At 44.0% G+C, this 19054-nt stretch overlaps 1 protein-coding gene across 3 annotated transcripts in view; it reads left to right on the plus strand.

Annotated features, from left to right (window-relative positions):
- The window catches only part of Abhd6 (abhydrolase domain containing 6, acylglycerol lipase), a 46035-nt gene extending 27463 nt beyond the window's left edge, over window positions 1-18572 (plus strand). For all 3 annotated transcript variants that reach the window (XM_070018788.1, XM_070018789.1, XM_070018787.1), the window contains 7 exons: window positions 3354-3510; window positions 5542-5655; window positions 6732-6864; window positions 10450-10607; window positions 11298-11352; window positions 11556-11656; window positions 17200-18572. In XM_070018788.1, coding sequence (XP_069874889.1) covers window positions 3354-3510; window positions 5542-5655; window positions 6732-6864; window positions 10450-10607; window positions 11298-11352; window positions 11556-11656; window positions 17200-17376 — 895 coding nt within the window. In that variant the 3' untranslated portion in view covers window positions 17377-18572. The remainder of the gene's footprint in view (window positions 1-3353; window positions 3511-5541; window positions 5656-6731; window positions 6865-10449; window positions 10608-11297; window positions 11353-11555; window positions 11657-17199) is intronic.
- The last annotated feature ends 482 nt before the right edge of the window (window positions 18573-19054 follow it).

Below are 19054 nucleotides of genomic sequence, written 5' to 3' on the forward strand. Positions count from 1 at the left end.
CGGCCTTGAGCAAAAAAGCTCAAGGACAGTGCTGAGTCCCTGAGTTCAAGCCCCAGGACTTGTACACACACACACACACACACACACACACACACACACACACACACACACACACACACACACACACACACACACACACACACACACACACACACACACACACACACACACACACACACACACACACACACACACACACACACACACACACACAAAATTAATGAGAGACCTTGTCTGGGTTCAATCCTAGTACCAGGGTGAGGGTAGGAGAGAGTAGACAAATTCATAAACAGAAAAATAGAATAGATGCTGGGTGCTGGTGGCTGACGACTACAGATGTAGCCACTAAGGAGGCTGATATCCAAGGATCAAGGTTTGAAGCCAACCTGAGTAGATACATTCTCTAGACTCTTATCTCTAATTAACTAGCAGAAAGCAGTAACTGGAAATAAGGCTCAAGCAGCTTCTTACCAGCTAGAAGTAGGAAAGGCTACTGTAGCATGAGGCCCTGAATTCAAGCCCTCACAGCAGCATATACATCAGAAAGTAGAATAGAGGTAACCAGGGTTTGTGGTGAGACAAGAATAGAGAGTTCTTGGAGTACTCAGAATTTCTATGTAGGGTGCTGAGAAAGTTCTAGACACGCATAGTGGTAATTTTGAGTCCCTTGCTCTCTTCTTTTGACAGTGCTGGGGTTTGAACTCAGGGCCTCATGCTAGTTAGGCAGGTGATCTACCACTTATTCTCCAACCTAATAGTGGTGATTTTGAATGCACTTAATGGCATTGAATTACACACTGAAAATGGTCCATTTTAGGTAATGTCTATTTTACCACAATAAAAAGCAAACAACCACAACAAAAATAAATCTCTAGTACTTTTCTTTCAAAGTTCTTATTAACCTGATGGAAGACAGACTTGTAAGACAAGGGCCCTGAACTCCAAGAGTCTATCTTAAAGGCAAACCTGAGAAGGTTCCTTTTGGGGCTTCTTGATTTAGGTCAGTTGAGTCTTCAATGACTTCTGTCCCTGAAACAAGAGCCATTTGCTTTGTACTAAGACTGTAAAATGATCTTGCTGTTGAGACATTCATTCATCTTACCTTAATTCTTGACTTTGCTGTTCTGTAAGGTTGCTGCTGACTTTCTGAGTTAAAGTTAATTTATTCTCATTGTTAAACCAGAGAAATTGTGGTCTGTTTGGTTGCGGTTATTTTCCACCTGGGTTGCTGCTTTCATGATGTTCAGCTGGCCTGGTAGCTAGTCTTCATTCCACGCTTTCATTAAGGGATCATGTGAAATGATTAAAAAACACTCATCCTCAGCCAGACTCCAGTGAGTATCCCAATTAAATGAAGGGTAAGGAGTGGTACCAGGCGCTCCACTGGTAACAAAGGCCTCAGTTCCTCAGCCTGGCGCTCTGGCTGCTTTTGTCCTTGGCTTCCTTCACTCAGGGCTGCCTCCACACGCCCACCTCTGCGATTCCTCTCCTCACACATCTTTTCCCCTGTCCCCAGCTAATGCAGGTTGAGTGTCCTGAAACCTGCTCAAGTCTCACCTTCCACATGGTCCTTCTAGCGACTTCTTGATCTCATACTGTCCTCTGAGTGAATTTTGTAGAGTTTGAAGGTGCTAAGCAGGTAACAAAGGAAACACAAATTACCCACAGTCCTTTGTATCATTTTCCTCCATGCCTTTGTTCTTCCTGCCTTTCCCCATCTCTTCTGTGCCTGCTTAACTGTTTTATTAGCGTTGGAATCAATTATATAAAAAAAATCAGGTCCTAGCTGAGTGCTGATGGCTCATACCTGTAATTGTAGCTACTCAGGAGGCTGATATCTGAGGCTCACTGTTCAAAACCAGCCCAGGCAGGAAAGTCCTTGAGACTCTTTTTTTTAAAAAAATTTTTATTGTAAAGGTGGTGTACAGAGAGGTTACGGTTATATAAGCAAGGCAATGAGTACATTTCTTTGTGAACGGTGTCAGTCCTCCTTCATTTTCTCCTACTTTCCCCCTCCCCTCCTTGAGACTCTTACCTCCAATTAACCACCAAAAAACCAGAAGTGGAGCTGTAGCTCAAGTGGTAAAGTGTTATCCTTGAGCACAAAAGCTCTAGGACTGGGCCTAGGCCCTGAGTTCAAGCCCTAGGACCAGCACACCCCTCTTCCCCCTGACACCACCCCCCCCCCCCGCCCCACCACACACGCAGTAATAATCAGGTCCTCTTTTTCCACTTGATTTCATATTATAAATGTTTCTCCATGTTCTTCAATATTCCTTGAAAACCTTTCCTGATGCTCACTGCAATCAGGAAGATGAGAGGCATCTTAAGTAATTGTTATTGTTGTTATTTTTGTGCCAGTCCTGAGGCTTGAACTCTAGGCATAGGCACTGTTCTTCAGCTTTTTTGCTCAAGGGTAGTGCTCTACCACTTGAGCCACAGCTTCACTTTCTGCTTTTTGGTGGTTAATTGGAGAAAAGAGTCTCCCAGACTTATTTGCCAGAGCTGGCTTTAAACCACAATCCTCAGCTCTCAGCCTTCTGATTAGCTAGGATTACAAGCATGAGCCATCAGCTCCTGGCTAATTATATCTTCAGTGTTCTGAATAGGTAATGCAGTTACTGAAAAAGTACCAAAAGGATGCAGTTTTAATTGGCCCTCCTACCTCTGTACCATCTACTTATTTTCAATTTATTTCCCGCTTCTAGCCCAGATATGTAATAGTTATATGTTGTTCACACATGGATGTATAAATGTGCATGTATATGTATATGCACACACACACACGCGCGCGCACGCGCACACACACACACACACACACACACACACACACACACACACACAAAACCTTATCTGCCTCTCCCCTGACTTTTTACGTATACAGAGAGTTAAGATCAGTAGACTTAAATTATTTGCTGTTGCAAAACTTGGCTACTTGTTTGGTGTAAAGTATATCTCAAAGTGAATCTCTGAATGAATTAATTACCTTTCATGTTAGACTCCTCATGTGTTTCAATGGTAATTTCATTTTGCAGTGGATGTGAGGCCAAATGGCTGTCGTTGCCAAGTCTTATGTAACTACCAGATGCAGAGCCTTCCACCAGCCACCATATGTTGTAAGAAATAAAGCCAAAGAGACTAAAACACGTGTTCTCCAGCAGGAGAGCATGTTCTGAGTCCCGGGATGTACTACACGAAGTCACTCCATGTGACATAGCGCTTAGGGAAATACTTTTTCCTTTTCTTTGTGTTCTTTAGGGTGAAGTCCCAAGGGACTCGTAGGAAAGAGGGAAAGAGCTGGGCGGGAGCTCTGTCCCATGCATGCCACTTCATTTTGCCTCCTTTTCCCCTAGGTACTGGCGGAGGACGTTGGGCATGCAGGTTCGCTATGTGCAACATGGAGATTACCAGTTCTGTTATTCCTTCCGGGGCCGGCCTGGACACAAGCCGTCCATCCTCATGCTGCACGGATTCTCTGCCCACAAGGACATGTGGCTCAGTGTCGTCAAGGTACAGGTCCAAGTGACTCTCCTCTCTTAGAAGGAAAGGGTTTCACAGCAATGGAGGAAGGTAAAGAGAGCCCAGAACTACAGTTTCTCATTTATTTTGGAAATTAACAGAGTTATGTTATGCTGATGCTTTTGTCAGAAATGAACTGAGTATTATTTGTAAAACCTGTACCTCTGCAGTCTTTTCTTTGTGCTGGCACTGGGGCTTGAATTTAAGGCCTTGGCCATGTCCCTGAACTTTTTTGCTCAAGGTAGGTGTTCTACCACTTGCCTCAGAAGTATTTTCTTCTCTGAGGATTGTGCTGAACCACAATCCTCAGATCTCAGCTCCTGAGTTGCTAGGATTACAGGTGTGAGCCTCTGGTGCCTGGAAATCTTTATACCTTAAGGTTTCTGACAGTGTCAGTTCAGAACTGCCATGGTAATCAAGGCTAGACTTTTCTCTTTGTGAAATAAGGACTTGCTTGTAGCCCAGACTTGCCTCAGACTGGTGATCCTTCCCCTTCAGCTTCCCAAATAATTGAGATTACAGGCATGAGCCACCATACCTGGTTAAGGCTGGACTTTTGTAAAAAGCATTTGTCATGCTGATGATGTAGATCAGTGGTAAAGTAGCTTGCCTCACATGCCCAAGGCTCTGAGTTTGACCCTCACCACCAATTTTTTGTATGTGTGCCTGTTCTGGGGGGCGGGGGGGGTCTTAGGCACTGTCCCTAAGCTTTTGCTCAAGTCTGGTGCTCTACCATTTGAAACACAGTTCCTCTAACTGTTTTATAGTTAATTGGTGGTAAGAGTCTCAATGACAAAAAAAAAAAAAAGACTTTCCTGGCCAGGCTGGCTTCGAACCTCAATCCTCAGATCTCAGCCTCCCAAGTAGCTAGGATTACAGGTGTGAGCCACCAGTGGCCTGCCTCCCACCACCATTTTTTAGAAATGTATTTACATATAACAGGTTTCCTCTTTCTTCTCCCTCCTCTTACTTCCTTTCTCCTTCCACCTTTCTGTCATTTCTCTCACTCCCACCCCTGTTTTCCTTAGCCACTTAGAGAATCAGTCTTGATGTGGTAGCTTTCTGGAATAGTTTTCTAAATCAGTCTCTGTCCTGGTTCACTTGCTGCACTTGGTAAAAGTAACCAGCTAGTGAAGGCTGGGGCTGGTGGAAGTCTTAGGAGGAAGGCAGCATCCCACACTCTTCCTCAGGTGGGGCCATACATGCCAGATCCCAACTATTACCTACACTGGAGGATGAGGCTCATACCTCCTGTGGCTACTTGGGTTCCTATTTCCAGATGGCTAAGAGGATAGTCATCCTCTTGTGTTTATGGGTCTCTCCTTCTTATCACCCACTGATAAGCATCATCTCTATGACTGCATAGTATTTATAACTGATGTTTCTGAAAATGGAGCTGTGGCTCAAAATGATAGAATGCTAGCCTTGAGCAAAAGAGCTCAGAGACAGTGCCCTGGTCCTGAGTTTAAGCTCTACAACTGGCAAAAAAAGAAAAAGAAAACACACACACACATACACATACACACACACACACAGATACACACACACACAGATATACACACACACACATACACACACACACACACACACACACACACACACACACACACATACACACACACACAAAACCTTTAAGAAAAGCAAAGCTGGGCACTGATGGCTCAAGCCTGTAATCCTAGCTACTCAGGAGGCTGAGATCTAAGGATCATGGTTTGAAACCAGCCCAGGCAAGAAAATCCATGAGATTCATCTCTAATTAACCTCCAGAAAATTAGAAGTGGCACTGTGGCTCAAAATGGTAGAGCACCAGCCTTGAGAGGAAAAGCTCAGGGATAGCCCTCAGGCCCTGAGTTCAAGCTCCATGACCAACAAAACATAAAAAGGAAACTAGGAGATCTCAAAACGCACATCCCCAGGGATGTCTAACCAGGCGACTTGGTAAGTGGGAACAACCTTTTTAGAAAAGCAAGTAGATATAGTTGTCACAACATATTCTGAGTTTCTGGGTCTATGTGTCCTCAGTTCCTTCCAAAGAATCTGCATTTGATCTGCGTGGATATGCCAGGACACGAGGGCACCACTCGCTCCTCCCTGGATGACCTGTCCATAGATGGGCAAGTCAAAAGAATCCATCAGGTAAGTAGGAGGCACCATCAAAACTCCCCACCCAGCTGCCCACCACTGCCTGCCCAAGCAGGAGAACCAGGCAAGAGAGTTCCACATTGACTCCAGAGCAGCCTCCAGTGCATTCTGTCTGCCCGTGATCCCCAACTAAATGGCAACTTAGTGCCATCCACAGTCATATTACGAACTATTCTGCACTAAGCTGGTGGCATTTGCTCATGAGGAAATGCAACTTGAGCATTTTCCCAGCCCTTTGAAAATGAGTTTAGAATTCTTCAAGACAGTTTTCCACTCTCGAGGTTTGTTTGTGTGTTTACCAACTACATGGTAACAGCAATAGCCCCTCTGCCTAGTCAGGGACAATATACTTTGCATTTTGTTGTATTTTAACATCTATCTCTTGCTTTTCCTGACTGGGATTTTAAGGCCAGGGAAGCTAGGGAGCCATTTCACAATCGATCAGCCTATATTGTTTCAATTGAACATTAGATATTTTCTCTTTTTACTTAATGTCTGCCTCTGCCGTCGAAATATATATTTTAATAAGATCAGGAACTTATCCTTTTTCTGCATCCTCAGCAGCTAACCTTAATTCCTTGCATATAGTAAATACCCCCCCTCATCCATTTTTTTTCTGTGATGGATAGATGTATGGAAGTTGATTGGATAAATGGATAGATGTGGGGGAGGCTTTAAATTAAAGCAGAAGTCATCAAACTGTGGCCTGTGGAATATAATTGGCCTGCCATCTGTTTGGGTAAACTAAGTTTTAATGGAACAGAGAGCCACACTTGGTCACTTAGATATTGTCTTTGGCTGCTTTTGTGGGATCATAGCAGAGTTGAATGGTTGCAAAAAGACCATATGTGACCCTTCAGTCACCTGTGCCAAGTAGAGTATAGCCCAAGGGATGGGCCTGCCACAGGGATGGCTAATTGTCTGGATAGTGGATCGCATGGTGTCAGAACCTTTTTGATCAGTAGTGATTCTCCATGGACCATAGTCACATTCAGTTGTACAGTTGTCTCCACTCTGTAATGACCACTGCTGAGGTATAACCAGCCTCTTCCTTCCTCCCCTTCACCTAGTTTGTTGAATGCCTCAAGCTGAATAAGAAACCCTTCCACCTGATCGGCACATCCATGGGTGGCCACGTGGCTGGTGTGTATGCTGCCTATTACCCATCGGATATTTCCAGCCTGTGCCTTGTGTGCCCTGCTGGTGAGTTACATGGCTAGAACATCCCCCTGTGTAACTTGTGCATGGAGTGTGAATCTTTGAAGACATGAGTATACAGTGTCTGATATGACTATTTTAAAAAATCACCTTTCTGGTATGGAATTTAAAGATTATGTGATGCTTTATTGATAACTAACCAAGCAACAACTACCTACCCATAATCTGACTGATTCAAAATGTAGAAGAGGGCTTCTGTAGTTCAGTGATAGAATTGCTTGCCAGGCATATGCAAGGGCCTGGGTTCTATCTCTAGTATTAGAAAGAAAAAGTAGAACTAGCCCTGTTCCAAAAAACAATTGGAGGTACAAAGTTAAAATGTACATAGTGCTTTGTAGTACATAGTGCTTTGAAGTATGTGCATGAGAGTATTTGTTTTTGTTTAGTGTTATTTTTGCAGTAACTGGGGTTTGAACTCTGGATGTGGCATTTGCTAGGCAGATGCTGTACCACTTGAGCCATGCCTCTAGCCTCCTTTTGTATTGGTTATTTTCAAGGTACGGTCTTGCCTTATGGTGGGGCCAGCCTGGGCTGCAATTCTTCTACTTGTGTTTCCTCATGCTGCTGAGGATGACAGGTTGTGTACCCTTATACCCAGCTGTTGGTTGAAATGGAGTCTCAAGAACTTTGACATGTGAGCTGGTCTTGAACCATAATCTCGGCCTCTTGAGTAGTTAGGATAACAAACTTGAGCCTCTGGCCCTAGCTTAAACTATAATGTTCTGTAATCACTCAATATTTATTCACCTTTCAAAGGCTAAGTCTATTTGTGAATTTAATTCTCACTATATCTCTGTGAGGGGAAGGTACTATTTTTATACCCCTCCTTTTTTTTTTCTTTCTGAAAACACAGAGATCTTCATTAATTACTAGACCTTTAGAAAAAGATGAGTAGGCTTTGATTTTTTTTCCTATACATATACATGTTGACTTGAGCTATAATTACCACCTGAAATAAGGTTTTTAAATTCATTTTTCTTCCGTAAGTCTTCAAACTTGAGTTTATAGTATATAATAGATAAAAATCTTTAGTTCTTTTTTGTTTTCCTTCTCCCTCTATTTTTTGATATTTTATTGGGGTATTATTTACATAAAACAATTTGTTGTTTAAATATTAAGTATATGTTGGGCACTAGTAGCTCATGCTTGTCTGTAATCCTAGCTACTCATGAGCTGAAATCTGATGAACAATGTTCAAAGCCAGCCAGGTAGGAATGTCCATAAAACTCTTATCTCCAATTAATCCAGAAGTGAAGCTGGGCTAAAGGGGTAGGTTCTATTTAGCAAAATTGCTGAGGAACAATGCCTAGACTCTGAATTCAAACCCCAGAACTGGCACACATAAAAACATTTTAAGTGTTTATCTATGACTGTTTATATTCATAATTACCATACATATAAAGATATTATGCCCACTTGATAGATGGAAACATGGAGACACCAAGAAATCATATTAAGCTGGACATGGTGATTCATGCCTGTAATCCTAGCCACTCAGGACACGGGTATCTAAGGATCACAGTTCAAAGCTAGCCCAGTCAGATAAATCCTAGAGACTCATGTCTCTAGTTGATCAGCAAAAAGCCAGAATTGGAGATGTGGCTCAAGTGATAGAACATCAGTTTTGAGTGAAAAAGTTGAGACTATAGAGGTCCTGAGCCTCCGTGCTGGCACACATACAAAATCACTTTAGAACCAGAACCAGGATCCAAATGGATCCCCATATAGATTTCAGCACCCACACTGAGGGTGTGGGAATCCTTTGACACTTGCAGCTAGAAACTGAACATTCGCACCTCTTCCTTAACAAGTTGACCTTAAAAATACTTCTGTCACCATGAAAGTTTTCAGGTCTGTTAAGGACACTGAAATTAGAGACAAGCTCCCAAAGAGTTCTCTCTTTCCCACTTTTCAAAGCACCATGTCTGAAATGAAATCATTTAGTCTTTTATTTTTATTTTTTTATATTTTGGTCCAGTCGTGGGGCCTGAACTCTGGGCCTGGGTGCTGTCCCTCAGCTCTTCAGCTCAAGGCTAGCACTCTACCACTTGAGCCATAGCGCCACTTCCGGCTTTTTTCTTTTTGCTTATGTGGTGCTGAGGAATCGAACCCAGGGCCTCAGGCATGCAAGGCAAGTGCTCTACCACTGAGCCACCTTCCCAGCCCCTCATTTGGTCTTTTAATAGCAAAGTTTGAGAATTGAAGAACACCTATAGTAGATGTCTATTAAATATTAATTCATTTCTAGAAGGTTATATCTAACTGGCATTTCCATGTATATGTTTGATTGCTCAGAGAAGAACTTCATATCAGAGTTTTAATGTAAAATGTTAAATTGCTTATATGTGAAAAAATATTTTAAAAATTAGCATAATACCCTACCTAAGTTTTTATTATTAAACTGGTTTTAAATTTTGAAATAATTTTAAATTTATAGAAAATTTTCAGAAATAAAGACCCTACTCCCTTTCCCTAGTTCCTTCCTTCCTTCTTTCTTTCTCTTTCTCCTTCCTTCCTTCCTTTCTTTCTCTCTTTCTCTCTCTCTTTCCCTTCCTTCCTTCCTTCCTTCCTTCCTTCCTTCCTTCCTTCCTTCCTTCCTTCCTTCCTTCCTTTCTTTCTTTCTTTCTTTCTTTCTTTCTTTCTTTCTTTCTTTCTTTTTTGTGGGTCCTGAACTCTGGGCCTGGGCACTGTCCCTCAGCTCTTTAGCTCAAGGTTAGCACTCTACCACTGAAGCCACAACACTACTTCCAGCTTTTTCTGCTTATGTGGTGCTAAGGAATTGAACCCAAGGCCTCATGCATGCAAGGCAAGCACTCTACCACTAAGCCACCTTCCCAGCCCTAATCTTGTTTCGTAATGGCAACAAATTTATTGTGAGATGAGCTTGTTAAAAATGGAGGAAACTGGGGCTGGGAAGGTGGCTCGGTGGTAGAGTGCTTGCCTTGCATGCATGAGGCCCTGGGTTTGATTCCTTAGCACCACATAAGCAGAAAAAGCCAGAAGTGGCTCTGTGGCTCAAGTGGTAGAATGCTAGCCTTGAGCTGAAGAACTGAGGGACAGCACCCAGGCCCAGAGTTCAGGCCTTATGACCGACAAAATAAAGAGAGGGGAGGGGGGAGAAAAGAAAAGAAAAAAGAAAAGAAAAGAAAAGAAACAAGATTAGCTGGGGAGCTGGGAGCTTGTGCCTGTAACCCTGGCCTCTTAGGAGCCTGAGATCTGAGGATCATAATTCAAAGCTAGCCTGGATTGACAAATCCATGACACTCTCATTTCCAATAAACAATCAAAAAGCTGGAAGTGGAGGCATGGGTCAAGTGATAGAGCACTAGTGATGAATGAAGAAGTCAAGCAAGAGTGTGAATTCAAGTCCCACTACTTGCACCTATGCATGTGCGCGCGCGCACCTCCTACACGCACACACACACACACACCAAAAGGAAAAGAACTTATTCTCCTGGTAAAAGAAGCCTGACATGTTAGATTTGAATGGCAATTGGAAATTCCCTGTTTAAAATGAGGCTTGGTACGAAGGCAGATGTATTGTCAAGCTCTATGGTTTGAATCACACAGGCTTGCAGTATTCAGCTGATAATGAGTTTGTACAACGGATCAAATCGCTGGAAGACTCACCCACCACACACAAGATTCCCTTGGTCCCATCCACTCCAGAAGAGATGAGTGAAATGCTCCAGCTCTGCTCCTATGTCCGCTTCAAGGTGCCTCAGCAGGTACAGTGGCTTGCAGCCATGCCCTTGTGTTCTCTGGGGGCTCCAGTGGCCACACCAGCTTCCCTCCTAGGTCCTCTGCTGTTCCTGTTCACTAGCACCTTCTTATCCACTTCCATTTGTTCATTTCACAGTGGCTATGTGGTGCCAGTGACATACCAGGCTCTGCACTGGGCATAGTGGTGAATATATAAGACAAAGAAGGTGCCTGAGAAGGTGTGGTTCAATAGAGAGGGTAGACAATTAACAAATTAAAAAAATTAAGTCAGGTGCCAGTGACTCATAATCCTAGTTATTCAGGAGGCTGAAATCTGAGGTTCACAGTTTGAAGCCAGCCTGGGCAGGAAAGTCTGTGAGATTCTTGTCTATAATTAACCACCAAAAAGCCAAAAATGGAACTGTGACTCAAGTAGTAGAGTGTAGCCTTGAGCAAAAAAGCTCAGGAACAGCATTAAGGCCCTGAGTTCAAGCTCCAGGACTGGCACCAAAAATAAAAATTGTAAAATATATATATGCATTTCAAGATCTTACCTCCCAATAATACCATATACCACGGCTATGAGGACTTGCAAGATTAGCCCTTGACAGTTCAGAAAATAGCTAGCCTTTTTTCCCCTCCATTATTTCGGAGCTGTGAGAGGCCTAAGGAAATGAGTTTCCCTTGCTTTCTGACTTTGGTTTATCTGTCCTCAGATCCTTCAAGGCCTTGTGGATGTCCGCATCCCCCATAACAACTTCTACCGGAAGTGTGAGTAGCTCTTTTGTTCAGCCGGGAGATGGTTACAAGTGAAGCTTGTGGCTGGTTGTTTTTTAAAGCTCTGTAACTCTGAAATGTTTTATGGGCCCCTGAGGCAGGGAAGTGGTGGCCTGGGGTTCACTATCCCTTGACTCTGTTGTGGTACTCCTGGGCACAACTAAGTACATGCTCACGTGTTTCCCTTTTTTGGACAGTGTTTTTGGAAATCGTGAGTGAAAAGTCCAGATACACTTTGCATCAGAATATGGAGAAGATCAAGGTCCCAACACAGGTCATCTGGGGAAAACAAGACCAGGTATGTCACAAAGCCCTCAGAAAAGAGCCTTGAGGAAAAGCAAGTGGGCAGAGTCTCTTTGATCCATTCCTCTTATCTGGAAGGGGTGGCATCTGCACCTGCCAAGTGCCTGGATTCACAGTCCTGAGTTGAGACCCTTGTCATTTCTTCTTGTGGAGTTTCTAAGAAGCAGATTATAGACATTTACTTTGAGACCATCAATTGTCCTGCTCCTCCTCAACCACCCCCCCTAAATTTACCATCCATGATGATTCTTGTCCAAAACAATCTTCTTCTTTTTTTGTAGTACTTGGGTTCGAGCTCAAGGCCACATGCTTGCTAGGCAAACTCTCTACCACTTAAGCCACGAGCCTAGCCTTTTTTTTTTTCTTTTTGCTTTAGTTACTTTTTTTCATAGGGTCTCACTTTTGCCTGGAGATGGCTCAGATCTCAAATCTCTTACGTGGGTGCATGCCATCATGTTCAGTTTATTGATCTGGATGAGCATCCAGATTGGCTTTATACAAAGATTCTTCTGATCTCTACGAGCCACTATGCCTGGCCTTCTCTTTCACTTCGTGTGTGTGTGTGTGTGTGTGTGTGTGTGTGTGTGTGTGTGTGTGTGTGTGTGTGTGTGTGTGTGTGTGTGTGTTGAACTTAGGGCTTGAGCACTGTCTCTTAACTTTTTTGCTCGAGGCTAGTGCTCTACCATTTGAGCTACAGATCCAATTCTGGCTTTTTGGTGATTAATTGGAGATAAGAGTCTCAGACTTTCTTGCACAGGCTAGTTTGAATCACGATCCTCAGATCTTAGTCTCCTGAGTAGCTAAGATTACAGGCATAAGCTACTATCACCCAATTTACAACTGTGTTTCAGAAATCATCTCCTTCATATAATTCAAAGCAAGAGGAAAGAGTGGGACAAAAAAAAAAAAGAGGAAGCAGTGAGAAACAGATCCTCTAAAAAACCTACAACACAGGCAGAATAAGTGCTAATGGGTAGGCAGGAGTCTTATACTAGGGAATATTGTGAATAAAGGGTATTACCTTAATCCACTATATATTTTTAAAGTTCACTATCTTAATCCACTTTCTGAGGCTATAATAAAATGCCTGAGATTGGGTCATGTATATGGATTGGAAGTTTACCAGGCTTGGTGTTTTGGAGGTTGGCATGTCATAGAGCACCCACCAGCATCTGGTGAGTGGCTACCTGCTGTACTATAACAGAGAGAAGGGTTTCATGTGGTGATAGAGATGCGGATCTAGGCAGAGCCCACAGTGGTAAGAAAGCCATTCCCACAATAACAAAGCTCTTCCCACAACAGTGACTCCATCCATCCATCCATCCATCCACCCATCCAGGCAGGCAGAGCTCTCTTTAATCTGTTCATCTCTTGATGAGAGGGATAGGTTCCTATGAGCTTTTGGAGGAACATTGAAACCTCAGCAGACCCCAAGATGAAGGCCACCATGGGGAGGGAGGGCAGTGGTGACTCCAGTCAGTGTGGCAGAGGGAACACAGCACAGGGATGGGGGAGGAGGAGAGAAAGAAGGTTTCCATCTTCCCTTCTTCAGAGAATGAAAGCAGCTTTGTGTGCCTGAGCCACAGAGGTATCATCCAGGCTTGATCAGCAGGCAGTCAGTTGATCAGGAATCAGCTCAGAACAACAGAGGTCTTTATGGTAAAAACACCCAGGTGATTTGAGCCTCCCAGGGACTAGCAGGGAAAGGCTATAACCCATTGTTTTGTGGAGACTCCAGGAGCCAAGCCCTGTGCTCTTGGTGCCCTTGGAGTCAGAAAGTCTGCGTCCCAGTTCCACTTTTCAGCCCTTCTTAGCCTGTACCTTTAAGCAGTCACTCAGCCACTCCAAATAGAACATTTCTTCCACTCCTGTGGTACTTGCGAAGCGCAAATGTCCCAGTATATGGTGAACGATCATGTGAATGATGCCTCCTGTTGGGCACAGTACAGCCTGTAAACACTGAAACCTGGCAGCCCTTCCTGATCGTATCCTACATGTCAATCCAAGCACCTCTCTTATGTGCCTTCTCCCTGCTTGTACAGTGCCTCACAAACAAGATCTTGAATTTCTTTATTGCATTCATGTTTTTTTCTTAAATGACACTTTAAAATATTTTTTTAAATCTTGAATGATGAGGATTTGGGTGCCCATTTAAATTTTATGCTCCAGGTAAGGACTTCATTTAAATCATTTCATCCTAGCCCTGGATAAAATGAAATGGAAGGAAAAGATTAACCATTTAAGCCAGACATAGGTGGCTCACACCTGTGATCCTAGCTACTCAGGAGGCTGAGATCTGAGGATCACAGTTCAACACCTGCCAAGGCAGGAAAATTTGTAAGACTTTAATCTCTAACCACCAAAACACCAGAAGTGGAACAGTGGCTTACGTGGTAGAGCACCACCCTTGAACAGGAAAGCTAAGGGACAGCATTCACACCCTAAGTTCAAGTCTCCAGGACTGGCACCGGAAAAGATCATAAATAAACTGCTGGGCGCTGATGGCTCACGCCTGTAATCCTAGCTACTCAAGAGGCTGAGATCTGTGGATCACAATTCAAAGCCAGCCTGGGCAGGAAACTCCATGAGACTCTTTTCTCCAATAAACCACTAGAAAACCGGAAGTGATGCTGTGGCTCAAGCGGGAGACCCTTGCCTTGAGCTGAAGAGCGCAGGGAAAGCGCCCAGGCCCAGAGTTCAAGCCCCACAACAGACAAAAAAAAAAATAGATAAACCATTTATATGAATAATTTGTCCAATAAATAGCTTCTGTGGTTCCCACCAACATATATAGGTGATCACAGGAAACCCCTGAGCCGTTTTGTCTCTGACTTGTTGTTTCTGTTCTCTGCAGGATGACTCTATGGTTGGGAGTTTCTTCTTTTCCACATCTTTTGTTCTGTTTTTAAATCTGTTGACTATGGACATTTTCCCCAAAGTAACTGGGTTTCATTCCTGTTCAGTGAGTGGCTACACTGAAGCATCTGCCCTGTGGCTGGCATTCCTTTCTGGCTGAGCTCTGAAGCCCCAGGGCCTCTTCATGAGCTTTGCTGGGCTCTCTTCTCCACTGAGATATCTGCTTGTTCCACTTCTGGGTACATAGGAAATCTTGTTTTTTTTTTTTGTTTGTTTTGTTTTGTTTTGTTTTTTTTGGGTCTGGTCATGGGGCCTGAACTCTGGGCCTGGGCGCTGTCCCTCAGCTCTTCAGCTCAAGGCTAGCGCTCTACCACTTGAGCCACAGCGCCACTTCCGGCTTTTTTCTTTTTGCTTATGTGGTGCTGAGGAATCGAACCCAGGGCCTCATGCATGCAAGGCAAGCACTCTACCACTGAGCCACTTTCCCAGCTCCGGAAATCTTGGTTTTAATGATCTAAGTCTGAGAGAAAGAGCTTCAAGTCTTTGCTTCTGCTATTAAGGATGGAACAGAGGGCCCTTAGCTGGGAGGTTGCATCAAACGCAAACACCTCAAGGGAGGATGTGAGAAAAAAGATGACTTAGACTGGCATGAGAGCAGAGGGTAGCCTACAGGGAAAACAAAGTGGATGAAGCCTGGTGCCAATGGCTCGTACCTGTAATCCTAGCTATGCAGGAAACTGAGATCTGACAATTACAGTTCCAAGCAGATCCATGGGACTCTCATTCTCCAATTAACTAGCAAAATGCCAGAAGTAAAGCTATGGCTCAAGTGGTAGAACTCCAGTCTTGAGCCTAAAAGCCAAGGGAGAATAAGAGGCCCTGAGTTCAAGTGTCAGTACTGGCAGCAGCAACAGGAGCAGGTATCTGTGGCTCATGCCTGTAATCCTAGGTCTTTAGGAGGCTGAGATCTGAGGATTGCAGTTTGAAGCCAGCCTGGCAGAAAAGTCCAAAAGGTAGAAGTGGAGATGTGGCTCAAGTGCTAGTGTCAGCCTTGAGAAAAAAAATGCTAAAGGAGAACAATTGGGTCCTGAGTTTAAATCCCAGTACTAGGCAACAAACAATCAAAAATGTAGGGGTAGACTTTAGGTCAAATTCACTTTAGGATAAGTGTTTCCTTTTATTCGACACCTGGTACATTTTGTCATTCGTGTGATTACACTGTTTTATCAACCTGGCCAGAGATTTTAAGGTTAGTCATTGATGTCTGGGCATCACTTCAGAGAAAGACAGATTCTTCTCCATACTCCCTTCAAGACAGGTGTCTGTCCTTGACATAAGTATTTGAAACACTTTTTATGCCAGGAAGCATCATCTTCCCAGGTGTTTTTCCAGGGTAAATGTCTTTCTTTAAGATATCTTCGCTCAGTTTCCAGAGCACATTAATTATTTGGAGCAAGCAGGCAGGGTCAGGATGAGAGAGCTTCTCTTCTTCCCCCCATCTTCCCTACCCCCCCATCTCTCTCACTTTCTTGCTTTGTTCTAGTACTGCAGCTTATGAGGGAATATAAGGCCCAAAGCAGGGGCTGGGAAGGTGGCTCAGTGGTAGAGCGCTTGCCTTGCATGCCTGAGGCCCTGGGTTCGATTCCTCAGCACCACATAAGCAAAAAGAAAAAAGCCAGAAGTGGCACTGTGGCTCAAGTGGTAGAGTGCTAGCCTTGAGCTGAAGACCTGAGGGACAGTGCCTCGGCCCAGATATCAGGCCCCACAACTGACCCCAAAAAAAAAAAAAAAAAAAAAAAGCCCAAAGCAAAGCAGACGGTGCTTCTGTGTGTGGGTTTTTTGTTTGTTTTATTTTTATGCCAGTCCTGGAGCTTGAACTCAGGACCTAGGCAGTGTCCCTGAGCTTCTTTTGCTCGAAGCTAGCTCTCTACCACTTGAAACACAACTCTACTTGGAGATGAGAGTCTCACAGACTTTTCAGCTTGGTCTGGCTTTGAACTGTGATCCCCAGATCTCAGCCTCCTCAGTAGCTAGGATTATAAGTGTGAGCCACCAACACCCAGCTTTCTTCTGTGGTTCTAAAGAAGCTACTCATGAGTACAGTGCGTCTGAATTCCTGGTATGCTGTTTCTCATGCCTCATTTTCCCTGTATCCCCCGCCTCCTGCCTCCTTCTTGCCACCATGCCCCTCCCACTGTCTGCTTGCTCTCTCAGTCTCCAGCTCTCTGCTGACCCCTCCCTTTACTATGACTTTTACCCTTGTGTTTCTCAAAGATGGGGACTCTTCCCTACTCAGACAGTGTCTTCTGTTTTCCTGATTCTCTTCAACTCTCAGCTCCCAGCGTCTCTTCCAACAGAGCCCCTGGCACGCCGTGTTGTATTTCTCTCTTGAACGCTGATTCCCTTCCGACTATAACCTCTACTTAGCCAAGGACTGTCTTTTCCACCTCATTTTCCCTAGCAGCAGGACAACTCCTGGTACCCAGTTGCAGAATCAAACAGAAGGCAAGCTGGTCACTCCCATCAAAGAGCCACAAACCCCAAGGCCAAATCAACTTGGTCTTCCAATCCACCCCACCCCACCTCCCTGACCTCCCAAGTCCCAGTGGAAGCTCTGTCCACAGAGTGTACCCAGGTGGCCAAATCTTGACATGCTGTCACATTCCCTCTCGGTCCTGGCAGGTGCTCGACGTTTCTGGAGCAGATATGCTGGCCAAGTCAATCGCCAACTGCCAGGTGGAGCTTCTGGAAAACTGTGGGCACTCAGTGGTGATGGAGAGACCTCGGAAGACAGCCAAGCTCATTGTTGACTTTTTAGCTTCTCTGCACAACACAGACAACAACAAAAAGCTGGACTGAGCCCCCTTCTGCAGCCTGCAGCCTGCATTCTACACAGCATCAGCCCCCAGAACCTGACGCGGCCACCACTCTCAGGAATCCTGCCCCAAACGCGGTTGGAGCACCAGCGCCAGTGTCCCTGAAGAAGCCAGGCCCCTGTTTCCTATATCCTTGGTTTCATAGAGCTTCAAGAGCCACAGGAAATCTCCAAGAACTTTTTTGTCCCCCCCCCCCAAATGGAAACCCAAATGGAACAAAATAAGAAAGCCTAGCCATGAAACCTACTGAGGTCTTCAATTTCTGTCACTGACAAGCTTGTGTTCAATGGCCACCTTGGCCCATCATCATCAAGAATATTTTCTTTAAGACACTGCTTCACACACTCAAACTCAAGGTATTTTTTTTGTGTGTGTGGCTTCAGATATATCCCCTGCATGGTCAGTGTTTTTTACAGGAGCGTTAGTCCTCATTCTCTGAACCTTCTTGTTTAGATCAAATTCACACTTTGCATAGAGACTTTCAGAAATGTGAATGCAGCAATGAGCTGCAAGATCAGGAAGAAAGTAGAAATGGCCCCCACCTCAAAAAAGAAAGAAAGAAAGAAAGAAAGAAAGAAAGAAAGAAAGAAAGAAAGAAAGAAAGAAAAGGAACTCCAGGGGTTGGAGGTATGGCTCAGGTGATTTGAGTGTCAGCCAATGAGTGACTGTGTCAGACACTTGAGTTCAAGTTCCAGTTTTGGACCAGAAAAAAAAGTAGAAATTGTTCCTACCTTTTGCACATGTGGAAATGTGTGTGGTGGAAAGGGGCTTTGTCCATGGTCGGCTTGCAGATGGGCCCAAGTAGCAGAAAACACAGGTGGGTGGTTTATTTGGCACCTATGAGCCAGGTAGATTGTGAGGGACCCCAGAACAGTTGCAGAATAAGAATACCTGGTGAGGTGGGTTTCCCAGGAATGATTCCTGATTTCTAAAAAGAGGAGTAATAAAGCAATAATGTTCTAGACATCTAAGTAATCAGACTCAAGTTCTAAACATGTGCAACTCATGGGGACTCTTTTCTATTTTGCTGTGCTACTGAAAAACTCTTGGATGTAAAATACTAGTTTGTTAATGAATTCTGTGAATTCTGTGAACAGTAGCGTGATTGAAAATAAGTCAAAACAGCTGTAAAAGTGACTACAAAGATGTGAAATAAATTTAATAAGTCTGTATATGCAACATGCAGGTGGTTTCTCCTTCTGAGCTCTTACTTAAGTGCAAGGCTATGAAGCACTTATGTTCAATTTCTTGATTGTTTTATATGTTGGTTTAGCTATGCTAGAGATCATACCTAGGCTAGTGCACACCTCAGGCAAGTGTTCTACCACTATCCCAAGAGCTATCCCCAGCTCTTGATTGTTTTGAGACAGGGTCTCACTATGTTTTCCGGGTAGCCTCATTCTCTATGTAGGCCAGGCTGGCCTCTAACTCTTGATTTTCTTGCCCCTAACTGAGTGCTGGGATAAAGGTATGTACCATTAGGTTTGACTAAAGTGTATGTGTGGTGCTTAATTACGTAGACTTTGAAAGTCTTTGCTTGCATGTTTGATTAGTTTTATTTAATGAAACTGCAGTACTTACCCAGCTGAAATTATATATCCAAAGCAGAAGTCGTCAAACTATCCTTTTGACTGTCTTCTATTGCATTTGGTTGCCCCCTA

The sequence above is a fragment of the Dipodomys merriami genome, unplaced genomic scaffold (assembly GCF_024711535.1).
Source record: "Dipodomys merriami isolate MVZ:Mamm:240054 unplaced genomic scaffold, mDipMer1.0.p SCAF_13, whole genome shotgun sequence".
NCBI lineage: Eukaryota > Metazoa > Chordata > Mammalia > Rodentia > Heteromyidae > Dipodomys > Dipodomys merriami.